Genomic DNA, 18063 nt, shown 5'->3' on the forward strand with positions numbered 1-18063 from the left:
AGAGCAGTCGGGACAGTGAGGACTCTGTGGCCAGGTGTCCGCTGCCCAGAGAATCGAGGAAGAAGGACACCACTGCTGCTCCCTTCAGATATCCGAATGGCCAGGAGTGGGCAGCGTGGCCTCCTCTGAAAGGCCCGGGCACCACAGCACGGGACCTGCGTCAGGGCAGGAATGGGAGGGAGTGGAGCCGACAGAAACGGGGTTCTGCTCAGGGTCGAAACACTAGGTCACCAAGAGGTGGGCTGCCTCCGCAGGCGTGCGCCCTACCTCGGGGCAGCGTGGGCGGCGGAGGGCCCGGCTGGCAGGGACACAGGGACAGAGGATGACCCGGGTCTGTCCTTCCAGCCCCAGACACCTTTGATGTGGCTCGTGAGAAGTTGTGCTTTCATCGAGCAGAGAGAAAGGACTTCTCTAGCAAAGGGACGTCTTTGCCCCGGAGGGGAACTTTGGGCCTCTCTGGTTGAAGAGACACAGGCTGATGGAGGCTTTGGGCCGGGGCTGGGGGGCAGGGGGTGGTTCCGGGTTTACGGTGTGCACTGTGTGCTTAGGGTCTGTCCCCGGCTCCGCACGGGGGGCTCCTTATGGGCCCCGGTGTCGTCCACTTCTGTGCCCTCTGCACAGGGCCGAACTCAGAGTGGGGGCCTCAGCTGACTTTGTCCAGTGAATGGATAAAAGAGAAAAAAATAGAACAAAGAGAAAAAGCTACCCACAGCCGTTCGTTACTCACACAAACGTCTGCGGGCGCGATTCTGAGTCCGGCCGCAGACACCGCTGGTGCGAAGAGGAGCAGAACAGTCTACGGGCCAGCGGGAGAGGCAGGTCACTACCGAGCACCGTGGTCTTTGCTAAAACAGGCTGCCACGGAGTCTGTGGGCAGAGAGGCGGAGCGGGAGCGCTCGTTTTGACAATGCCTTGTCTCCTGCAGATTCTTCATAAGAAGAATGAGCCTTTCAGAGATGGGTTCTCGGCACTCCCCCTCTAGCAGCGGCATTTTCTATACCGCCTTGGAGGCTTTGTTCATGTCTGGGAAACGTGGGCTGCTGCATGAGGCCCATGAGGCCCGTGAGCAGGCAGGAGGAGAGCAAAGCTGTCAAATTGCTCCAACCACTGTGTCCCCAGCCTTCTGCCAGAGCCCCTGCGGTGCAGTCGGCCTGGGCCCGCCTCAGCCCCTCCCACCCATCCACTAAGACGTTGAGAGGCCTGTGTTTTAGTCCTGGACCTGCTATCCTTGGCTGTGTGGCTATGGGAGAGTCACTTGCCCACTCTGGGCCAGTTTCCCATCTGCCGAGTAGCACAACTGGACTAGATCCCTCAGTCTCTCTTTGGAACTAACATCTACTGAACATCACCCATATTCCAGGGATCATGCCAGAAGTGCTCACATGCACTAACCCTCCCTAAAAGGTGAGCACCGTAATCCCCATTGTACAGATTATGGATGCCGAGGTATAGACACCGGCCTGCCCATGTGGACATCCCATGGGCTAGAAAGGTGTTGGGTCGGCATTCAAACCCAGCTCTTCCGGCCCCCAGCCCAGCCTGTGCACTTTCTCCCCCAGCAGGCTGCTCTTTACATCCTAGGAAAAGACCTATGTTAAAGCACCTGGCACATGGTTCTTTCTGCCCTAGGGCTTTTCCAAGCTGTGGAGGCAGGGGATTCGTGGACAGGGCCCACAGGTCCCTGATTTCTGAACAGGAGCCTTCCACGGGAGCACTGCCCCCGCTCTGGGCTGCTGCATCAGAGACAGTCCAGGGGAAAAAAGAGAAAACGACCACAGGGCTGGCTGATGGAATTAGAATTGTGTGCAAGGGCAGGAACCCGCAGGAGGCAAGGAAGCCCTTTCTCCAGATAGTCTTGGGCAGGGCTCGATAATCCCGCTTCCACACTCTGATAAAGCGTAGATCCAAGGCCAGTGTGTGTACCCAGGAGGCATTGCCTGTCTCCATGGTAACAGGAGGACGGGCAGCAAATTAAGTTCCTAAGACTTAGGATGTCTCATGTAACCTTGGAACAGTAAATTTTGCAAATAGGACAGCGCCTGGCACAGAAAGGCTCTCATTTATTCATTCATTCGACAAGTATTTCGTCGGGGGCCTTCCCTCTGTTGCAGGTACAGACAATACAATGATATGCAAAGGCAGCATGGTCCTGCCCTCTGAATGCTTCAGTCCAGTAGGCGAAACATTAACCCAGAAGAATGCAAGTAATGAGCTGTGTTAAGGGGGAGGGGAGGGCCAGGGACTAGAAGAGCCTGCAGCAGGCGACCTGGTCACATCGGTGGGGTCAGGGAAGGCTTCCCTGGGAAAGTGCTCCTGTGAGGGAAGCGATGGAAGATGAGTACACATTAACCAGGGCAAGAGGGAGCAAGAGAATGTTCTGGGAGGAGACAACAGCACACGCAAAGCCAGAAATGGAAAGAGCAGGGCATACTGAGGAACAGAGCAAAGTCCTGGGAGGCTGGAGGGGACATAGAGCTGGGAAGGGAGTGGGAGCAGTCTGGTCAGCTAGGTGGGGCCGTGTAACAGGCTTTACTCTATATTTCGACTGCAAGGAGCGCCGGGAAGAGTTGTACGCAGGGAAGGGGGTTGATTTTTGGAAAGGCCATTCTGATTTCTGTTTGAAGAATGGATTGGAGGAGGAGGGGAGGCTACCAGTTAGGGGGCTGTGCAAGTGGTCCATGGAGATGATGGCACAGCTTGGGGGGGGGGTGCTGGTGGGGGGAAACATGGGAATATTCAAGAGATGAATGTTAGGAGCTGGAACAGGTGGTTCCTGATGGACTGGGTGAAGGTTTTAAGGAAGAGGGAGACATCAGGGATGACTCTGGGGTTCTGGCTGGAGCCATGGGATAGATGACGAAGCAGATCTCAGCAACAATAATCTGTAAATCTTTCCATTTGATCTTCTTTGTTGCCGGCATTGTGCTGGGCGCTGGGGCTGCAGATGGGAGGATAAGCTCACAGTCGAACGGGAGGGGGGGACTGGCATTAATGGGGGCACGTGCAAACTTGGGAGAGATGGTAAGGTGGTACAGCGAGGGAAAGCTCACTTGGGGAGATGCCACCAGGACCTTGTGAGGAGAGGGGGTCTGAGCAAGCGGACCTGCCAAGGACAGACAGGGCAAAGCGGGCGAAAGGGGGCCGTCCAGGCGGCAGGAACAATGCAACAAAGCACTGGGGGTGCGCAAAACAGCACGGGCTGGCGAGAGGGCCGTGCACGGGGGGTGAGTGTGCAGGGCTGGCCGCCCCTCTCCCCGCCTTCATCCAGGGCTGCCGTGAAGGTCCAGTGGGCTGCAGTAAGGAGTACGTGAGCACCGAGGACGCTACAAACGTCAAGAGCTGTGATTCCCCGTTCTGCCCGACAGGCTCATCTGAGCCTTTGTTGTAACGGTTCCTGACGTTTGTATTGTTCTCCCCATTTCACAAGTGGGGAAACTGAGGTCTGTAGCAGCTGAGTACTTGCCCAAGATCTTGCAGGCAGGACGCAGCACAGAAGCCAAGATAAACCCAACGGGGTGTTCTAGTTTACGAGAGGCCTGAGGGGCAGGGGGCCTGTGGCACGTGCTGTCCTGAGAAGATCTGTGGCTGGCTCGGGGCTGCAGATGGGGTTGTGCGGGTTAGGCCGTGCCCAAGGACAGCTGGCCCGTGGGCTGCGCGGGGCTGAATGCAGCCCATCTCCACTCACCAACCGGCTTCCACCCGGAGGGCTCAGCTTCGTCTCACGCTCACAGAACTCACTGTGCGCGGTTTCTGCCAGCCTTAACCCTGGCCTAGTGGGGCACGTTTACAGATGGGGAGACTGGCAGGGCACCGTGGAACGGAGTGTGGCCAGTCAGGGTCAATGTGAGTTTTACGCTGCCCTCGAGGGTGGTTCTGTTCACAGGAAAACCAGCTGAGGCTTCATTGGTTTCATTTTTTTAAAATTTTTTTTAAAGATTTTATTTTTAAGTAATCTCTACACCCAAGTGTGGGGCTTGAACTCACAACCCCGAGCTCAAGAGTCTCACACTCCACTGACTGAGGCAGCCAGGCGTCCCAAGGCTGCTTTGGTTTTAAAAAATTCCTGCTTAATTTATAAAAGGAATACTTTAAAAATCTAGTAAAATTCAACAATCTCTTTGAAGGGGAATTTTATAGCCTATTTAATTCAGTTCCCCTAAATAATTTAAATTAAATTATAAATAATTTAAAATAAACTGAGCTTAAAAATATAATTATTGGATTATCATAAAAGTTCCATCGTTGTTTTCAAATTTATAAAATCGTCCTATATCTTTCAACTTAAAATCACAAATCTAAATTAATTATTCCATTACACATTTTATACGGGAATCGCAAAGCTCATCTGTTAGACATTCTAATATGCCAAATTATTTTAAACATCACAAATGTTTTCAAAATAAATCTACGCAGATTTTTCCCTAACTTAATACTAAAAAAAGGGTAATAGTGTAGATTTGATTCTATTTATCATCTCTAATCTTCATTCGAAACCTTCCCATGAGTAAGGAAGGACACTTACTAACGGAACAGGTTCACTAGCAAAGCAATCTAGGGTTATACGTGCAAGCAAATTTGGGGTTAGCTCACAGGTGGCTGAGAGGCTCGTGCAACAGAAATGTGGGGTAGGATGGGAGCCCAGGCCTCCAACATCCAGGGAAGGGCATTTTGCCCACGCTGTGGGGCCGGCCCCAGTTTCATATTCATGCCAGCCCGGGACCCCGAGTCCATGTCCTGCCAGGGAGGTGGGTCTTGCAGTGCCATCCCCCAAGACCAAGGTCAGCTCTGCCCCCTTTCGTGTCTCCTATCTCAGCTCTGTCACCCCTTCAGGGTGACCCCACCCAGCTTGTTCATTACCTGATAGGATTCATCTCATCGATTTCCTGCTTGATTCTATTCTGAATTGGGTGGTTTTTATTTCCTCTCCGGGCAGCCACCAAGTATTAGACGTATTTTAACGCCACCCTCGGATTCTGCATACTGCTCTCAGTCTTGCCTGGCGCTCTCTGCCAACACTAAGGTCCCACCGATGGCAGCCAGCTGTGTCCATCTGGCTCTGTGTGGGGCTGAGCCAGGGAGCCACCCTGGCCCCTGTCTGTCCCCTGCGATGCTCAGAGCCATGCAGAGGGACCGACAGAGAGCCCTCTTATGCCACTCGTACTCTGCTGAGAGAGGCACGTCCCCAGGCAGCTCGAAGGGCTCAACAGTAAAAAAGTTTCTGGATTGGGATGACGTGTCCGAGTAAAAATAGTCCAAGTATGTGTAACTTGACTTCTAAGTCAATAGAAAAATCATTGTAATATTGCATAGTCATTTCACAGTACAAGGTGCTAGTGATCTCTAATCATAAATTTCCAAGTAAATATCATTATATCCAGTGAAACAGATGACCAACTTGAGGCCCAGAGAGAGGAAACCATAAGGAGCGATGAAAGTGTGAGCAAGAAGGGGTTTGTTGGACCAGCTTTAAGAAGCAGGTGAGAAAGACACAGTCCTAAAAGCTAATAGGAACTGTTAAAAGGCCAAAGCGGTTTTGAGCATAAAGACGTGATTGGCCACAAAGTATAAAAGAGTGATAACAGCTACCCTGTACCGAGCAGCGACTGTGTGCCAGGCACCGCAGGGGACAGAGCGCAGTCCCCGGGAGTGGAAAGATCCAGACTCCAGAGTCCATGCAGGTCCCTCACTTTCATGACTTGTTCTCTCGGGAACAGTTTCTTCATCTGACAAGTAAGGGTGATAACATCCACGCAGCTTCCTGGGGTTGCTGGGTTGCTGAAATGAGCTCTGAGAAGTGATTTGGAGAGTGCAATGTGCCGGAAGTGTGCGAGGGTCTGTGACACCGGCTGAGTGGCCACTCTTGAGGGGCAAATTTCAGCCTGGCCTGCAAGGAGCCAGTGTGTATTCTAAACTTGACTGGCGGGCTCTGAGTGTGGCAAGGTTTGCCCTTGGTGTCAGCGCTGTCGCCGGCTCTCCACCATGTGGACAGGCCAAGGGATGAGGCGGGGGTCCGCAGTGAAGCCTGGTGAGAGGCTTGGACTCGGCTGCAGGGAAAGCAGCCCCTGAGCCTTGGAGTAAGTGAGGGCAAGGGCCCGGGGACAGTAGAGGGAGCCAGAAGGGGGACCGAGCAAGGGGAGCAGGGCCTCCTCACGGCCTGAATGGGGAGCCCCAGCCAGTCACCTGCCAAAGGTGGGGGCAATGGCAGTGGCGCGGGCAGCAATGTGGTGCATTGTAGATAGAGAATTTAAATGCGGTGAGAAAACCCACCGGAAGCCAGTCTGCTTTTTATTAATCACCTGTGTGGGCCACTCTAAATAATATTCATGATAAGCGACTTTTCCCCTTGCAGGGACAGCGGTCACAGGGACATTCCCCTGCCCTCTTTCTTGTCCCTCTCCACAGTCAGCCCTTAACAAGGGATCGGGGCGGGGGGGCGGGGGAAGGAGCTTTGGAAGGCCCCCAGAAGAAGGCCCGTGCGTGGGTCCGTGGGGCCATCAGAGCAGATAGCTAAGACAGGCTCGCAGGAAGGCCCAGCTACCGTGGAGGAAGGAGGAGAAGCCTGGTGGCGTGCAGGTGGACGGGCTGCTGTGAGGCCCACAGGAACACTCTGAGTCCTGCCCCGGTATGGTCCTTGTCCCCTGGGTGCCACGCACAGGTTATAATCAATTGGCAAGCACATTGAATGACAGATTCCTGAGCCTGCCCCTCACCCCACCCCCCGTTCCGTACTGAGAACATGGAAATCAGACTCTCCTCTTGGCTCTCCAGCAAGAGCTGCCCTGCCAGGCTCCACGAGGCCAAGACTTATCAGGCAATCTGTGCTCTGCCCAATCTTTGGCCTGAGCTCGGGCTCTCACGGTGACTACCTCTCTCTCCTTTGCAGGAGCCCCGTTGAACTCGCCAGCGATTCACGTAAGAATCAAGGTCCTGTAGCCACAGAGCCAGACAAGGATCAAAGTCCCGTGGGCCCAGGGCCCCTGAAAGATCAAAGTCCTGTGACCCAAGAGCGTCCGAATGATCAAGGACCCATGGCCCCAGAGCCTCTGAAGGGTCAAGCTCCTGTGGTCTCAGGGCCTCTGAAGGATCTAGGTCCCGTGGTCCCCACACCAGCTAAGGATCAAGACCACGTGGCCCCAGAGCCTTTAAAGAATGACGGTTCTGTGATCTCAGCACCAGTAAAGGACCAAGATTCCTTGGTCCCAGTGCTTCCAAAGAATCAATGTCCTATGGTTCCGGCAACAGTTAAGGATCAAGGCTCCACGGTACCAGAGCCTCGGAAGGAGCAAGGTCTCGTGGTCCCGGCGCCTGTCAAGGACCAGAGCCCCGTGGTCCCTGAGCCTGGGGATCAAGGCCCCGAGGTCCCAGCACCTGTCAAGGATCAAGGTCCTGCGGTTTCAGGGCATCTGACGGATCACAGCGCTGCAGTCACAGCACCTGCAGAGAATGAAGTTCCTGTGCTCTCTGAGCCGGTGAAGAATCAAGGTTTAGTGGCTCCGGAACCGGTCAAGGAGCAAGGCGGAGCGGTTGCAGAGCTTCTGAAGGGTCACGAGGCTGCGGTGGCGGCACATGCAAAGAATCAAGGTCCTGTGGTCCCGGCGCTAGTCAAGGATCAAGGTCCCGTGGTCCCAGAGCCTCCAAAGAATCAAGATCTGGTGGCCCCCGAGCCTGGGAAGAACCAACTTCCTATAATTCCAGTGCCTCTGAAAGATCAAGACCTTCTGGTGTCACCACCAGCCAAAGACCAAGGTCCTGTGGTCCCCGAGCCTCTGAAGACTCAAGGTCCTCGAGGCCCCCCGCTGCCCACTGTCCCACCTCCACCCCCAGTCATGATCCCCACTGTCCCCCATGCAGAATATATTGAGAGTTCCCCTTGATAGTCATCCCTTGACATGCCAAGGAAGAAGCTGGCCGTGGAAGGGCTCCCTCCCAGGGGCGGCGAAGACACATATTTAATCTGCATGAAACGCGTACTGTATAGTCTTGCTGGAATCTAATAAACCTGGTCCCTCTGGCTCAGGAGTTTCTCTCTGGCTCTACGTGTGTGTGTGTGTGTGTGTGTGTGTGTGTGTGTGTGTGTGTACACATTCACGTACACCATGCACATTTAAAACTGGGCATGCAGGACTCTGCATTCATCCATCTGGGCCAGACAAGTCTGCCTTGGCTCCTGTGAGCAGACAGCGTAAGATGGGAGGGGGTGCGAGAGGCTAGGAGGTTGAGGACGGGACCCCACCATGGGCACGTGGGGCGGGACAAACCTGGGTTTCTCCTTCACTCTCACACTCCCACAGCACTTCTCTTCTGACACCACACATTAAACAATTATCTGACACCAGCTGGGGATCCTGCCATTTGACTCCCTTCTGACACTATCTACCCAGAGATAGCAGCGGCCCCCACAGGGTTTAGGGCGCAGTCCCACAACACTGCTCCCACGCGCACATTGCAGAGGACGATGGCAAGGCCCCAGTTGTTCCAGAAGTATACTTCTGACTGTGGGCCATAAATTGGGATTTCCACAACCCCCTACCTGGGTTCCGTAATTTGCTAGAATGTCTCATAGAACTCAGGGTAACACTGACTCAGGTTTACCGGTTTATCATTAAAGGATAAAGGATATGGATGAACACCCGGATGGAAGAGATGTGTGGGTTAAGGCATGGGGGAAGGAGCACGAGGCTTCTCTGCCCTCACCAGGCACGCCACCCTCTCCAGCACCTCCAGCAACCCAGAAGCTCTTCAAACCCTGGTACTTTGGGGGGTTTATGAAGATTTCATCATGTAGCCATGATCCACTGATAACCCAGTATCCAGCCGCTCTCCCCTTCCCAGAGGATAGGCGTGGCGCTGAACGTTCCAAGCTTCTAATCATGGCTCGGTCTTTCTAGTGTCTAGCACCCACCCGGAAGCTACCCAGGAGACTACCAAGAGTTGCCTCATCACAACAAAAGACAGTCTTAGCACCTAGAAAGTGCCAAGAGTTTTAGGAGCTCTGTGCCAGGAACCAGGGACAGAGACCCATATTTTCTATCATTTCCAGGTTGGGTCCCATGAAGGCCGAAGAACAAGTACCAAACTGCAGCCGGCTGAGCCCTGGATTGGTCAGAGTCGAAGCCCAAAGAGGAAAGAGGAACAGGGACCCAGCTGGCCCAGGGTAATTCTGGGTGACAGTTGTGAGCCAAGGGCTCAGTCCAAAAGCTCACCCAGAGGTCATGCTTCTTTTTTCTTTCTTTCTTTTTTTTTTTTTTTGAAGATTTTATTTCTTTATTTGAGAGAGAGAGTGAGCGAGAGAGCACGAGCAGGAGGAGCGACAGTCCGAGGGAGAAGCAGGCTCCCCGCTGAGCAAGGAGCCCCATGTGGGGCTGGATCTCAGGACCCCGGGATCATGACCTGAGCCGAAGGCAGACGCTTGACTGACTGAACCACCCAGATGCCCCCAGAAGTCATACTTCTTGAGGAAACCAGGCCTCTGATCAGAGAGTCCTTGGACATCTGCAGGGTAGACACCTGCTAATCCCCACTCAATACCCGAGACAGCCCAGCCAAGGCTGCTAAAACAATCCTGAGGTCCCTCATCCATTTACACACGCAACAGACTTTTCCTTAGCGCCCACTTTGTCTCATTCAGTGTCGGGCATGGAAGTCACATTAGTAAAGAAGTCTCAGTCTCATGAGAATAAAAGGTGGTGTGGGATGAGGCCCGAGGACAGCTAGGAAGTCTTCTCGGAGAAAGTGGCCATGGAGTACAGACAGCCTGGGGTTTCATGGGGTGTGGGTACAAGGGCTCGGGTAAGCCCTTTCTTGAAGTCGTTGAATGAAAGGAACTGGACTTGCAGGAGAGCTTGACCAAGGGGTGTGGCAGGTCTCTGCAGCAAAAACCTGGGACCTGGAGAGGTGACCAGTTCTCAGAATCTGAGGACCTGAGGGAAGAAGGCAGGCTGGGGAAGGACACCGGGGGACTGCCAGGGCCAAAGCTCCGCCTTGGTCAGATATGCGTCCTATGAAGACACCACTGTATGGACCCCTATAACCTCAGAGCCCTCAGAGACCTGGAGGCATGGGGCAGCTCCACCTGTTGCCCCCCGCCCCCACAAAGCTGGCTCCCAGAGAGCACTCCTACCCCTCAGGGCCTTTAAGACCCATTATGGACACTAACCCCTTTTAAAGGTCTCTTTTTAAAGGGCTCCTTTTAAAGTAGCTCAGCTGGGTTGTTAACAGAGAAAGCATCACAGGAGGTCCTGAAGACTTCCAAATAGCTTTCTGAGCAACTGGCCCCAAGCCCGCCTCCTCAGGCCCACTCCCAACGGCGCCAGGGCTTTCTGCTCCCAGAAACTTCTCTCTCTCTCTCTCTCTCTCTCTCTCTCACACACACACACACACACACACACACACACACACACACACACATATTGTGAGGATTCTCCCTGGCCCAACACGGAGCTTGCTGCCCTACGAGTTCTCAGAGTCGGGGCCCTGCAGACGAGAAAGGCCACACCGAGGTGAAAGAAGTGCTGTGTGTGGAAACCTTCCTCCTTTCAGTTCTCCCTCTGACCCACACAGCCAGTCCCGTAACTCACACACCCCCAGGGGCCAGGCCAATGACGGGCCCACCTCAGAGCTGCGGAACATCCGGGGCCGGATGTCCAGGAGGCCGCTGGCTGCCAGGGCTCCAGCTCTGAAGAAAGAGCTGCCCAAGAGTCCACCCCACATGGGGGAAGTTAAGCTCTCCCAGGGACAGCATCACAACCGAAGAGAAGTAGGCCTGGTCCAAAGCTCTAGAGACTTTCGAAAGGTAGGACGAGAAATGCACAGAGCGAGCGGAGAAGGCTGGCCCAAAGCTGGAAGAAGAAACCAGGGCCTTCAGGGCCAGGCCTGCGATGCCCAGCGTCAAGGGCTGAGAGAGTGCAGACGCGGACCTGGCCACGGCTGCTCGCTTTCGCAGCTTCAGCTAGGGAGCAGATGGACCTGGGCTAAGGCCCAGAGCCAACCACCTCCATTTCTTCACTTGTAAAGCCCTCCCGACAGTGGCTAGAAGTTGTGAGGTGGGGAGCCTCCAGCCCAGGGCTGAGCTGCCGGCCTGGGCCCCACCGGCCAGCTCTCCACCACACAGGAAGAGGGCCCAGTAAGGGAGGTGAGGGCCAAGGCCTCCCGTCCAGGGCTGGGGCCGGGAAAGGCAGGAAATGAACTGGATCCTGGCCCTTCTCAGAAGCAGACTTCATTCCAGGCCTGGTCCTTCCCCGTGGCAGGCATTTTCCGGCCCCTCCCCAGCACCTGGCACCTGCATCCCTCCGTCTCCCTCCTGAGGCCCAGGCCACACCGTGAATCCAGAGAAGGGACCCCGCTGCCCGCCACTCCACCGGCACCGACACCAACACCGCGGGCCCCTGAAGGCTCTGGGGTGCCCACTGAGGAGGCCAGGAGGGGTGGGCAGTTCGGGGGGCTCTCTGCGAGGGGAGGTTCCCGTTCCAGCCCTGGGCCAAACCCAGTCGGCCTGTGTCTGAGCCCAGATCCGAGACTCGGGTCCCAAGTCTCCCAGACTCAGCCCAAGGGCCCGTGAACCTGGCTGGAACCCTCCAGCCGGAGATCCCACCCCACCCTGGGGCGGGAATCCATGAACCCCGGCCCCAGCCTGCGGCTGTCCGCGCGTCCCCCGCAGACAGGCCGTAGGGGTGACCTGCTGGGCCGCAGGTGGGAGAAGGAAACCTGGGGCGCATGGGCGCGGACCCCGCCTTGCGGGGAGGGCGGCGCCTCAAGGCCGGTGTTGGAGACCCTCTAGGAGCCCGGCCTAGGCCTTGATGGAGCCCCCGCCGGAGCCCCTGGTGGCTGATCCGGGGACAGGCTGTGATTTTACTCCCCCCAGGAAGTGATCCCCTCCCTTAACACCTGCCGGCTGCCCCCAATGCCCAAGGCAACTTACCACATGGTGGGCCAGCAGGACACGGAGGGTGTGGATCCACAGTAGGTGACAGGGGTCAGGTGGCACTGGGGCGGTACCATCGGTAGTCTTTGTCCCGGCCCAGACGGGTCATCTAGAGAAAAGGAATGGGGAAGGGACCCGGAGTGACCCAGTTCTCAGTCAGAAAGCTGGAAATCTTCGGGGTTGTGTTTGGGTTTTTTGCACCAATTTCCAGCCCCCTACTTCCAATCCAACACCAAGACGTGTCCACTCTGCCTGCTAAGTAAATAGGGAACCTGCCCTCCTTCTCTACGGCCATCCCCTTTATACCTCGCAACCATCACAGCTTGTAAATACAAATTACGTCATGGCACTCAGGACATGAGAAATGTGCATTTCCTTATTCTGATAAATCAAATGAAATCTAGCTGGAGTCCCCTCCTCTCACTGCCGGGGCTGGCAGGAACTCTACTCTTAGTCATTTACCAGGATCCTGCCGCTGTCCCTGGGGCTAGTCACAGACCCAGGAGGCTCAGGCCACCCTGAGAAGAAGACACACAGGTCACCACGGCAGCTGCCCCCAGCCCCAGCCAGGCGGGCACGGGTGGCCCAGGCCCCTACACCATGCTTGGCTGGGAGCTCCCAAAGCCTGCCCAGACTGAGTGGTGTTTATGCCATTTCTCCAGGCACCCCTGTAGCCCATCCCTCAGAGGCCCCACAATCCAGCTCCCCAGCTCCCTGCCCTTTCTACACACACCCACCCCCTTCCCCAAGTCAGGCCACTCTACTCCTCACCCATCAAAGCACCTATGATCTGGCCGCTCTAACATCATCAGTGGGCTTAGACCTGATTCCTGGGGGCATCTCACACTCCCACCAGCAATGTACGAGGGTTCCCATTTCTCCACATTCTTGTCAACACTTGCTATTGTCCATTTTTTTTTATTATAGTAGTGGTTTCTTTGCTTATTCCAAAGCTTCCATTTTTTCTTACACACCCAGTGTGCGTTGAGTGGATATACAGGAATCCAGGAAACAGCTGGTTGGGGCAGGAGGACGGACTCAGTTCAATACATGTTGAGGGGAGACACCTATGGGACAGCCGGTCAGGGGTATCTAGGAGACTTCTGGATATAGTGGTCTCAGCCTTGGACAGGGTCCGGAATGGAGGCAGAGATGGGGATCTCATTGAAATTTGGGTCTCACTAGCCCTGGGAAGGTATGTGAGGCCACGAGAGAGGGTGTGTTTACCCAGGCAGGGTGTGGAAAGTGAGAGGTGGAGGGTATAAGACAGAGCCTTGGGAAACGCCAGCATTTAAGGGACAGGAGAGGAAGGAGCCCCTGAGGGGAGCCTGCCATCGAGCAGCAGAGAGGTCAGAGGAGAACTAGGAAAGAATGTTGCCTCGGGCAAAGCATCAGGAAGCAAGGGGCCCACAGGATCAGAGACCACGAGTGCTTCCCTTCCATATGGATTAAGAATTGTCCACTGAACAAAATGGGTAAGATGTCAATCCCTGTTGAAATTTGGTGGTGAAGTTCATTACACCATTTTCTCAACTTTCATGAATGCTCAAGATTTCTCTATTTCCAAAATAATTTTTTTGAAGTACCCATTGCACTAGCAGTAAAGAGATCACTGGCGAACTTGACGGTGGCAGAATCTCTGGAGTGGAAGACACAGGAGCCTGATTCTAGGAAATGAGGGAGAAACAGGAGAGAAACAGAGTGTTTTCATGCTGATGCGTGACTCGCTGACATCCCAGGTAGCAATCGCTGAGCCCGTCCGCCTCAAGTATTCTGAGAAGACCGAAGATTGCAGGTGACAGTCATTAATGACTTTGTCGTTGCCGTGCCTCCCACACAGGGACCATTCTCAGCCGGGCCCAGCGACGAGCCAAGAGCTCTTCCTCTAAAGGAAGAAAACGGCTCCCCAAGGAGTGCCTGGACTTGCTCCCAAGTCCTAGACACGCCACTGCGGCTCTTCCGTCAGCCTTCCGCCGTCACCCTCATCCGCTGCAGACACCTGAATCCCTTTGGGGTTATCGAAGCTATCGGAAGAGCTGCCTGCCCTTCCGCCTGGACCACCCGGAAGCCTTCTCCTGCTCGGGGCTCCTCTCAAAGCAGGCGCTTCTAGGCTGCTCAGTGAATGCATCAGGGCAGCACACCAAAATGTGGTATGGATCGCCTCCCACGTACACGGAAGCCCAACCAGTGTGCTTTCTTCTGCGACTAAGGGGACGAAAGCACAGCAAGTTCTTTCCCTGTGCGGGATGTGACGGTCAACTTTCTGTGTTGACCTGACTAGGCTGCAGGATGCCAGGATACTCGGTCACACATTACTCTGAGTGTGTCTGACTCTGTGGACTGAGCAAAGCAGACTGCCTCCCCAGTGTGGGTGGGCCTCATCTAATCTGTTGAAGGCCTGAAGAGAACAAAAAGCTGAGTAAGGGAGAGTTTGCTCTCTGCCTGGTTGTCCTCGAGCTAGGACACTGGTTTTCTCCTGCCTTCAGACTAGAATTGACACCATCAGCTCGCTTGCTTCTCAGGCCTTCAGACTTGGACTGGACCTATATCGTTGACTCTCCTGGATCTCTGGCTCACCAACTGCAGATCGCGGGGCTTCTCAGCCTCCATCACTGTGTGAGCCAATGCCTTATGCTAAATCTCTTTATATTTGTATCTATGTCCATATCACGTATATCCGTATCTTCGGTTGACTCTGTTTCTATGGAGAATCCCAGTACTAATAATCCTGACCACTGAGCACCCAGAAACTTCACTCGGGCGGCAGGCCTCTATGTTCTCATGGGATTTATCCTCCATTCTCAGCACATCTGTACCTTATCAAGGCATCTAAAGTACCTGCTACTTTCCACTCTCCAAATTCTAGGAACACGCTGTAACCGATGCAGCAGAAAATATGTCGTCCTGTCACTTGGGAGGATAATCAAAATCCCCAAAGATTAAATCATAGCAAAGAACCAGCAACTTGACCAGTTTCAAGACAAGATGAGAAAGCTGTGCTGCTGTCTCTGCCAAGGGAAAGAAAACTGCTTCTGGCGTTCTCTATAGAGGAAGAGAGAAAAAAATAGTTTCAGATACATGGTTTCACATCAAGTGACAAAAAATACGTACATTTGCTCCAAAAAAACCAAATACAAAAAACCTTGGATGCCTGGGTGCTCGGTCGGTTAAGCGTCTGCCTTCAGCTCAGGTCATGATCCCAGAGTTTCAGGATCCAGTAAGCCTCTGAGAGCTGTCACTCTCTGAGCCCCGTGCCTTCTGCACTGGCCCCCCGCCGGCGAGTTAAGGGACACGTGACGGACACCACCCCTGCCACTTTCACGTCTTTGATGACGGCACAAATGTCTGTGATTGTCCCTGAGTCGAACCATTGTTTCAGTCTATTGATTAGTAAGAAGGGGACGTTCCAGGGGTTTCCACTTATCTCTTTCTACAGGAATGGCCTTTATTCCGTAGGCCTGGAGAGTCCTGTGTGAATTCCGCCCACACATTTCAATTGTCTACCCTGAAACTAAGGCAATAATTCCAGGACGAGTCCGGAGTCTCACTGAATGCAGCATGGGCGGACTCGGGTCCAAACTCCAACGACCACCGGATCCGCTTGAGCCCCTACACAGTGGTTCTCTGTATCCTCAGAAATTAGCATTATAGACTCAAGGTCTGCTAAGCCCTGAAAAGCCTGTGTATTTTCCCTTCACAGAGCACAGTTCTCTGGCAAATAGCCCAGGAAAGATTTACAGTATGTGTCTGGGTGCCATTGAAGGGCTCGCTCTCAAGCGCACTGGCCCCTCTTCCATTCAAGGCGCTTTGGCGGGAGAACTGAGGCTCTCTCTCATAGGGGCTCACATCAGACTTCCAGAGCCGAACCTCAAAGGGTCTGTTTGGTTCCTGTTTTGCTGCTTCTGTTATACAGCTGAAGGAGGACTGAGAGGCTGCCTGTTTGGTCCCTTTGGTCCCATCTGGCCTTTGAACAGTTAACCTCTGCTGAGGATATCCGTGAGTTAGACCCTTCTGGTCACCGCCTGACGTCTGATGTTCCAGAAGGCCGAGTGCTGCTGTGTCTGCTCTGCTCCCCTGGGGCCCCAGCATTTCCACTGAGATTCTGGAGCCCGTTTCTGTGGCAGCGTGTCCCGGCAACATCCCCAGCCTGCAGAGAACAGTAGCACGTCGTGTTGCAAAGACACTCCCCTCACTAAAGCAGCTCCCAGCGTCTTGCTGAAGGGAGTTTCCTGCAGGCTCCATCAGAGGAAGTTAAGAATGTGGAATTTGGCCAGGGGGCATGTGAGTGCATCCCACAGCGTTAACCCACCTCAACCTTCCTCCCTCCCTCAGTCTTTGGGTTCCCTCCTCTATTTTAAAGCAAGATATTCCTGGCACTTCAACATCAATGAAGCACAGTTCCGGATTGAATCCAGGGCTCAGTCAACCAGCTAAACCAACGATGAGCACCACCCCAGACTGGAACCCTGATTCTAGGATCTCAGGTGAATGTGTCCTGTATTATAAATAAATTCAGGCCAGTGAAATGATGTTTCTCCCTCCGTGGACTAGCACCCGCGGAAAATGTTCCCACGTATGTTTTCCAGATTTTGTGCTGATGGAACTAGCCAATGACTTGGATGTGCGTGCGTCCTCCTCCCAGACTTGACTCCGGAACTAGCCCCCCTGAGGCAGGTGAGCACCGAACTCCAGTGGTGGGACCGGAGACAAGGGGAGTGGGGCATGAGGAGAACTGCCGGCCCCTGGCGGGTGGATGGAAAACACGCCCATGTTCTTTTGCTGTTCCTGCCGTCGAGCGGGGGGGTCTATTCCTCACCCCTGGGATCTGGGAGTGCCCCACAACTTGCTTTGACTGACAGAATGTGATGGAGCTGACGTGATGCCGGCCCCAGGGCCTTAGCTCCTGCCTTCCTCCTCTCAGAATCCCGAGGCCACCGTGCCAGGGAAAAGCCAGGCTGCAGGACCACAGGTCAGGTCTGTCAAGCTCCAATGCCTCGGCCACCAAGCACCAGAGCAGCCACTGGACCACTTCCCTTGAGTGAGCGACTCTCCGGCACCTTCTCTGTACCAGGCTTTGTGCTAGGTCTGGGGGCGGCAGGACCCAGGCAGACCAGGGCCTGCTCTCAAGGACGTCTCGGTTGGGGTCTGTTTCCTCTTCCATAGGTTTCAGGATAATGAGCTCCGTGCGGCAGGGACTGGGGGTAAGATCACATGGAATCCCATTGGTGACTGCGGAGTGCAGCCCTCATGCCTGTCTGCGACTTCTCTCCTCCGCAGCCAGGAGACTCGGGTTTCCATAGAGGCCAGGCCCTGTCGGTGACCTGCTGGGTGGCCTTGGGTCGGCCACTTCACCTCTCTGAGCCAGTTTTCTCGTCTGTAACGTGGGACAGTAGCAGCTACCCTGAGGGAAGCTCTGCGGAGTTAATGAGATCAGGGACAGCAGGGCCGGGCACATAGCTCAGGAGAAAGCTAATCCCCTCTCCCCACACTTGCCCTACATTCAGGACCCTCACTATTCAGCAGTCATCTGCGACTTTAACAAGAAGCGTGGTGGGAATGGGGACCTCCCTCCAATGGCCTCCATTGGAAAACTCCACACAGGGCCCGGACGGGCCACTGGAGGCACTGACCTGCTGTCCGACCCCCGCCCACCCTTGACCTGTCCCCTCCCACCACCTGCCCTGCCACCCTCCACACCAGCAACTCCACCCTTCACTGTGAGGCGGGAGCACAGCCCTCTCCCCACGTCCCGGGGTGTGCCCAGATGGCAACACGTGGCCTCAGGGCCCCCTTTCTGCCATGGGGGCGGCCCCCATGCGCAGGCCTGGTTTTTCTCACTGTGAGCTCCCAGCTGGTGAGGGAGCTGTTGCAGGCTGAACTCTGGGTCCAGGAGTCCCGGGTTCTTGTCTAGTCTCTGCCCATCTCTGAGCTGCGCTTGTAGGATTCGGATGACTTCCCACCTAACTGGGCTATTGTGAGGAAGCAGGCTGTGCACCTTGCGAATCTGGCCAGCTCCTCTCCTGCCCTTCCCGGGTGGCATGGAGGGAGAACTAGCCTAAGTACTAGAAGCGATTCCAGCTCAGCTCCCCGGCTGTGCTGTAGGGGCTCGGCAGATTATTTAACCTCCCTCGGCCTCGGTCACC

At 54.8% G+C, this 18063-nt stretch overlaps 1 protein-coding gene and 1 long non-coding RNA gene across 2 annotated transcripts in view; one reads left to right on the forward strand and one right to left on the reverse strand.

Annotated features, from left to right (window-relative positions):
* MAP6 (microtubule associated protein 6) overlaps window positions 1-7874 on the forward strand; it is a 73991-nt gene extending 66117 nt beyond the window's left edge. Inside the window, exon 4 of the mRNA XM_026518122.3 lies at window positions 6884-7874. Within this exon, the coding sequence (XP_026373907.3) occupies window positions 6884-7874 (991 nt within the window). The remainder of the gene's footprint in view (window positions 1-6883) is intronic.
* On the reverse strand, window positions 3904-17550 carry LOC130544533 (uncharacterized). The gene is made up of 2 exons (XR_008960886.1): window positions 11918-17550; window positions 3904-7665 (listed from the first exon to the last, which is right to left on the reverse strand). It is a non-coding gene; the product is annotated as an uncharacterized LOC130544533 (long non-coding RNA).
* Window positions 17551-18063: the final 513 nt, after the last annotated feature.

The sequence above is a fragment of the Ursus arctos genome, unplaced genomic scaffold (genome assembly GCF_023065955.2).
Source record: "Ursus arctos isolate Adak ecotype North America unplaced genomic scaffold, UrsArc2.0 scaffold_22, whole genome shotgun sequence".
NCBI lineage: Eukaryota > Metazoa > Chordata > Mammalia > Carnivora > Ursidae > Ursus > Ursus arctos.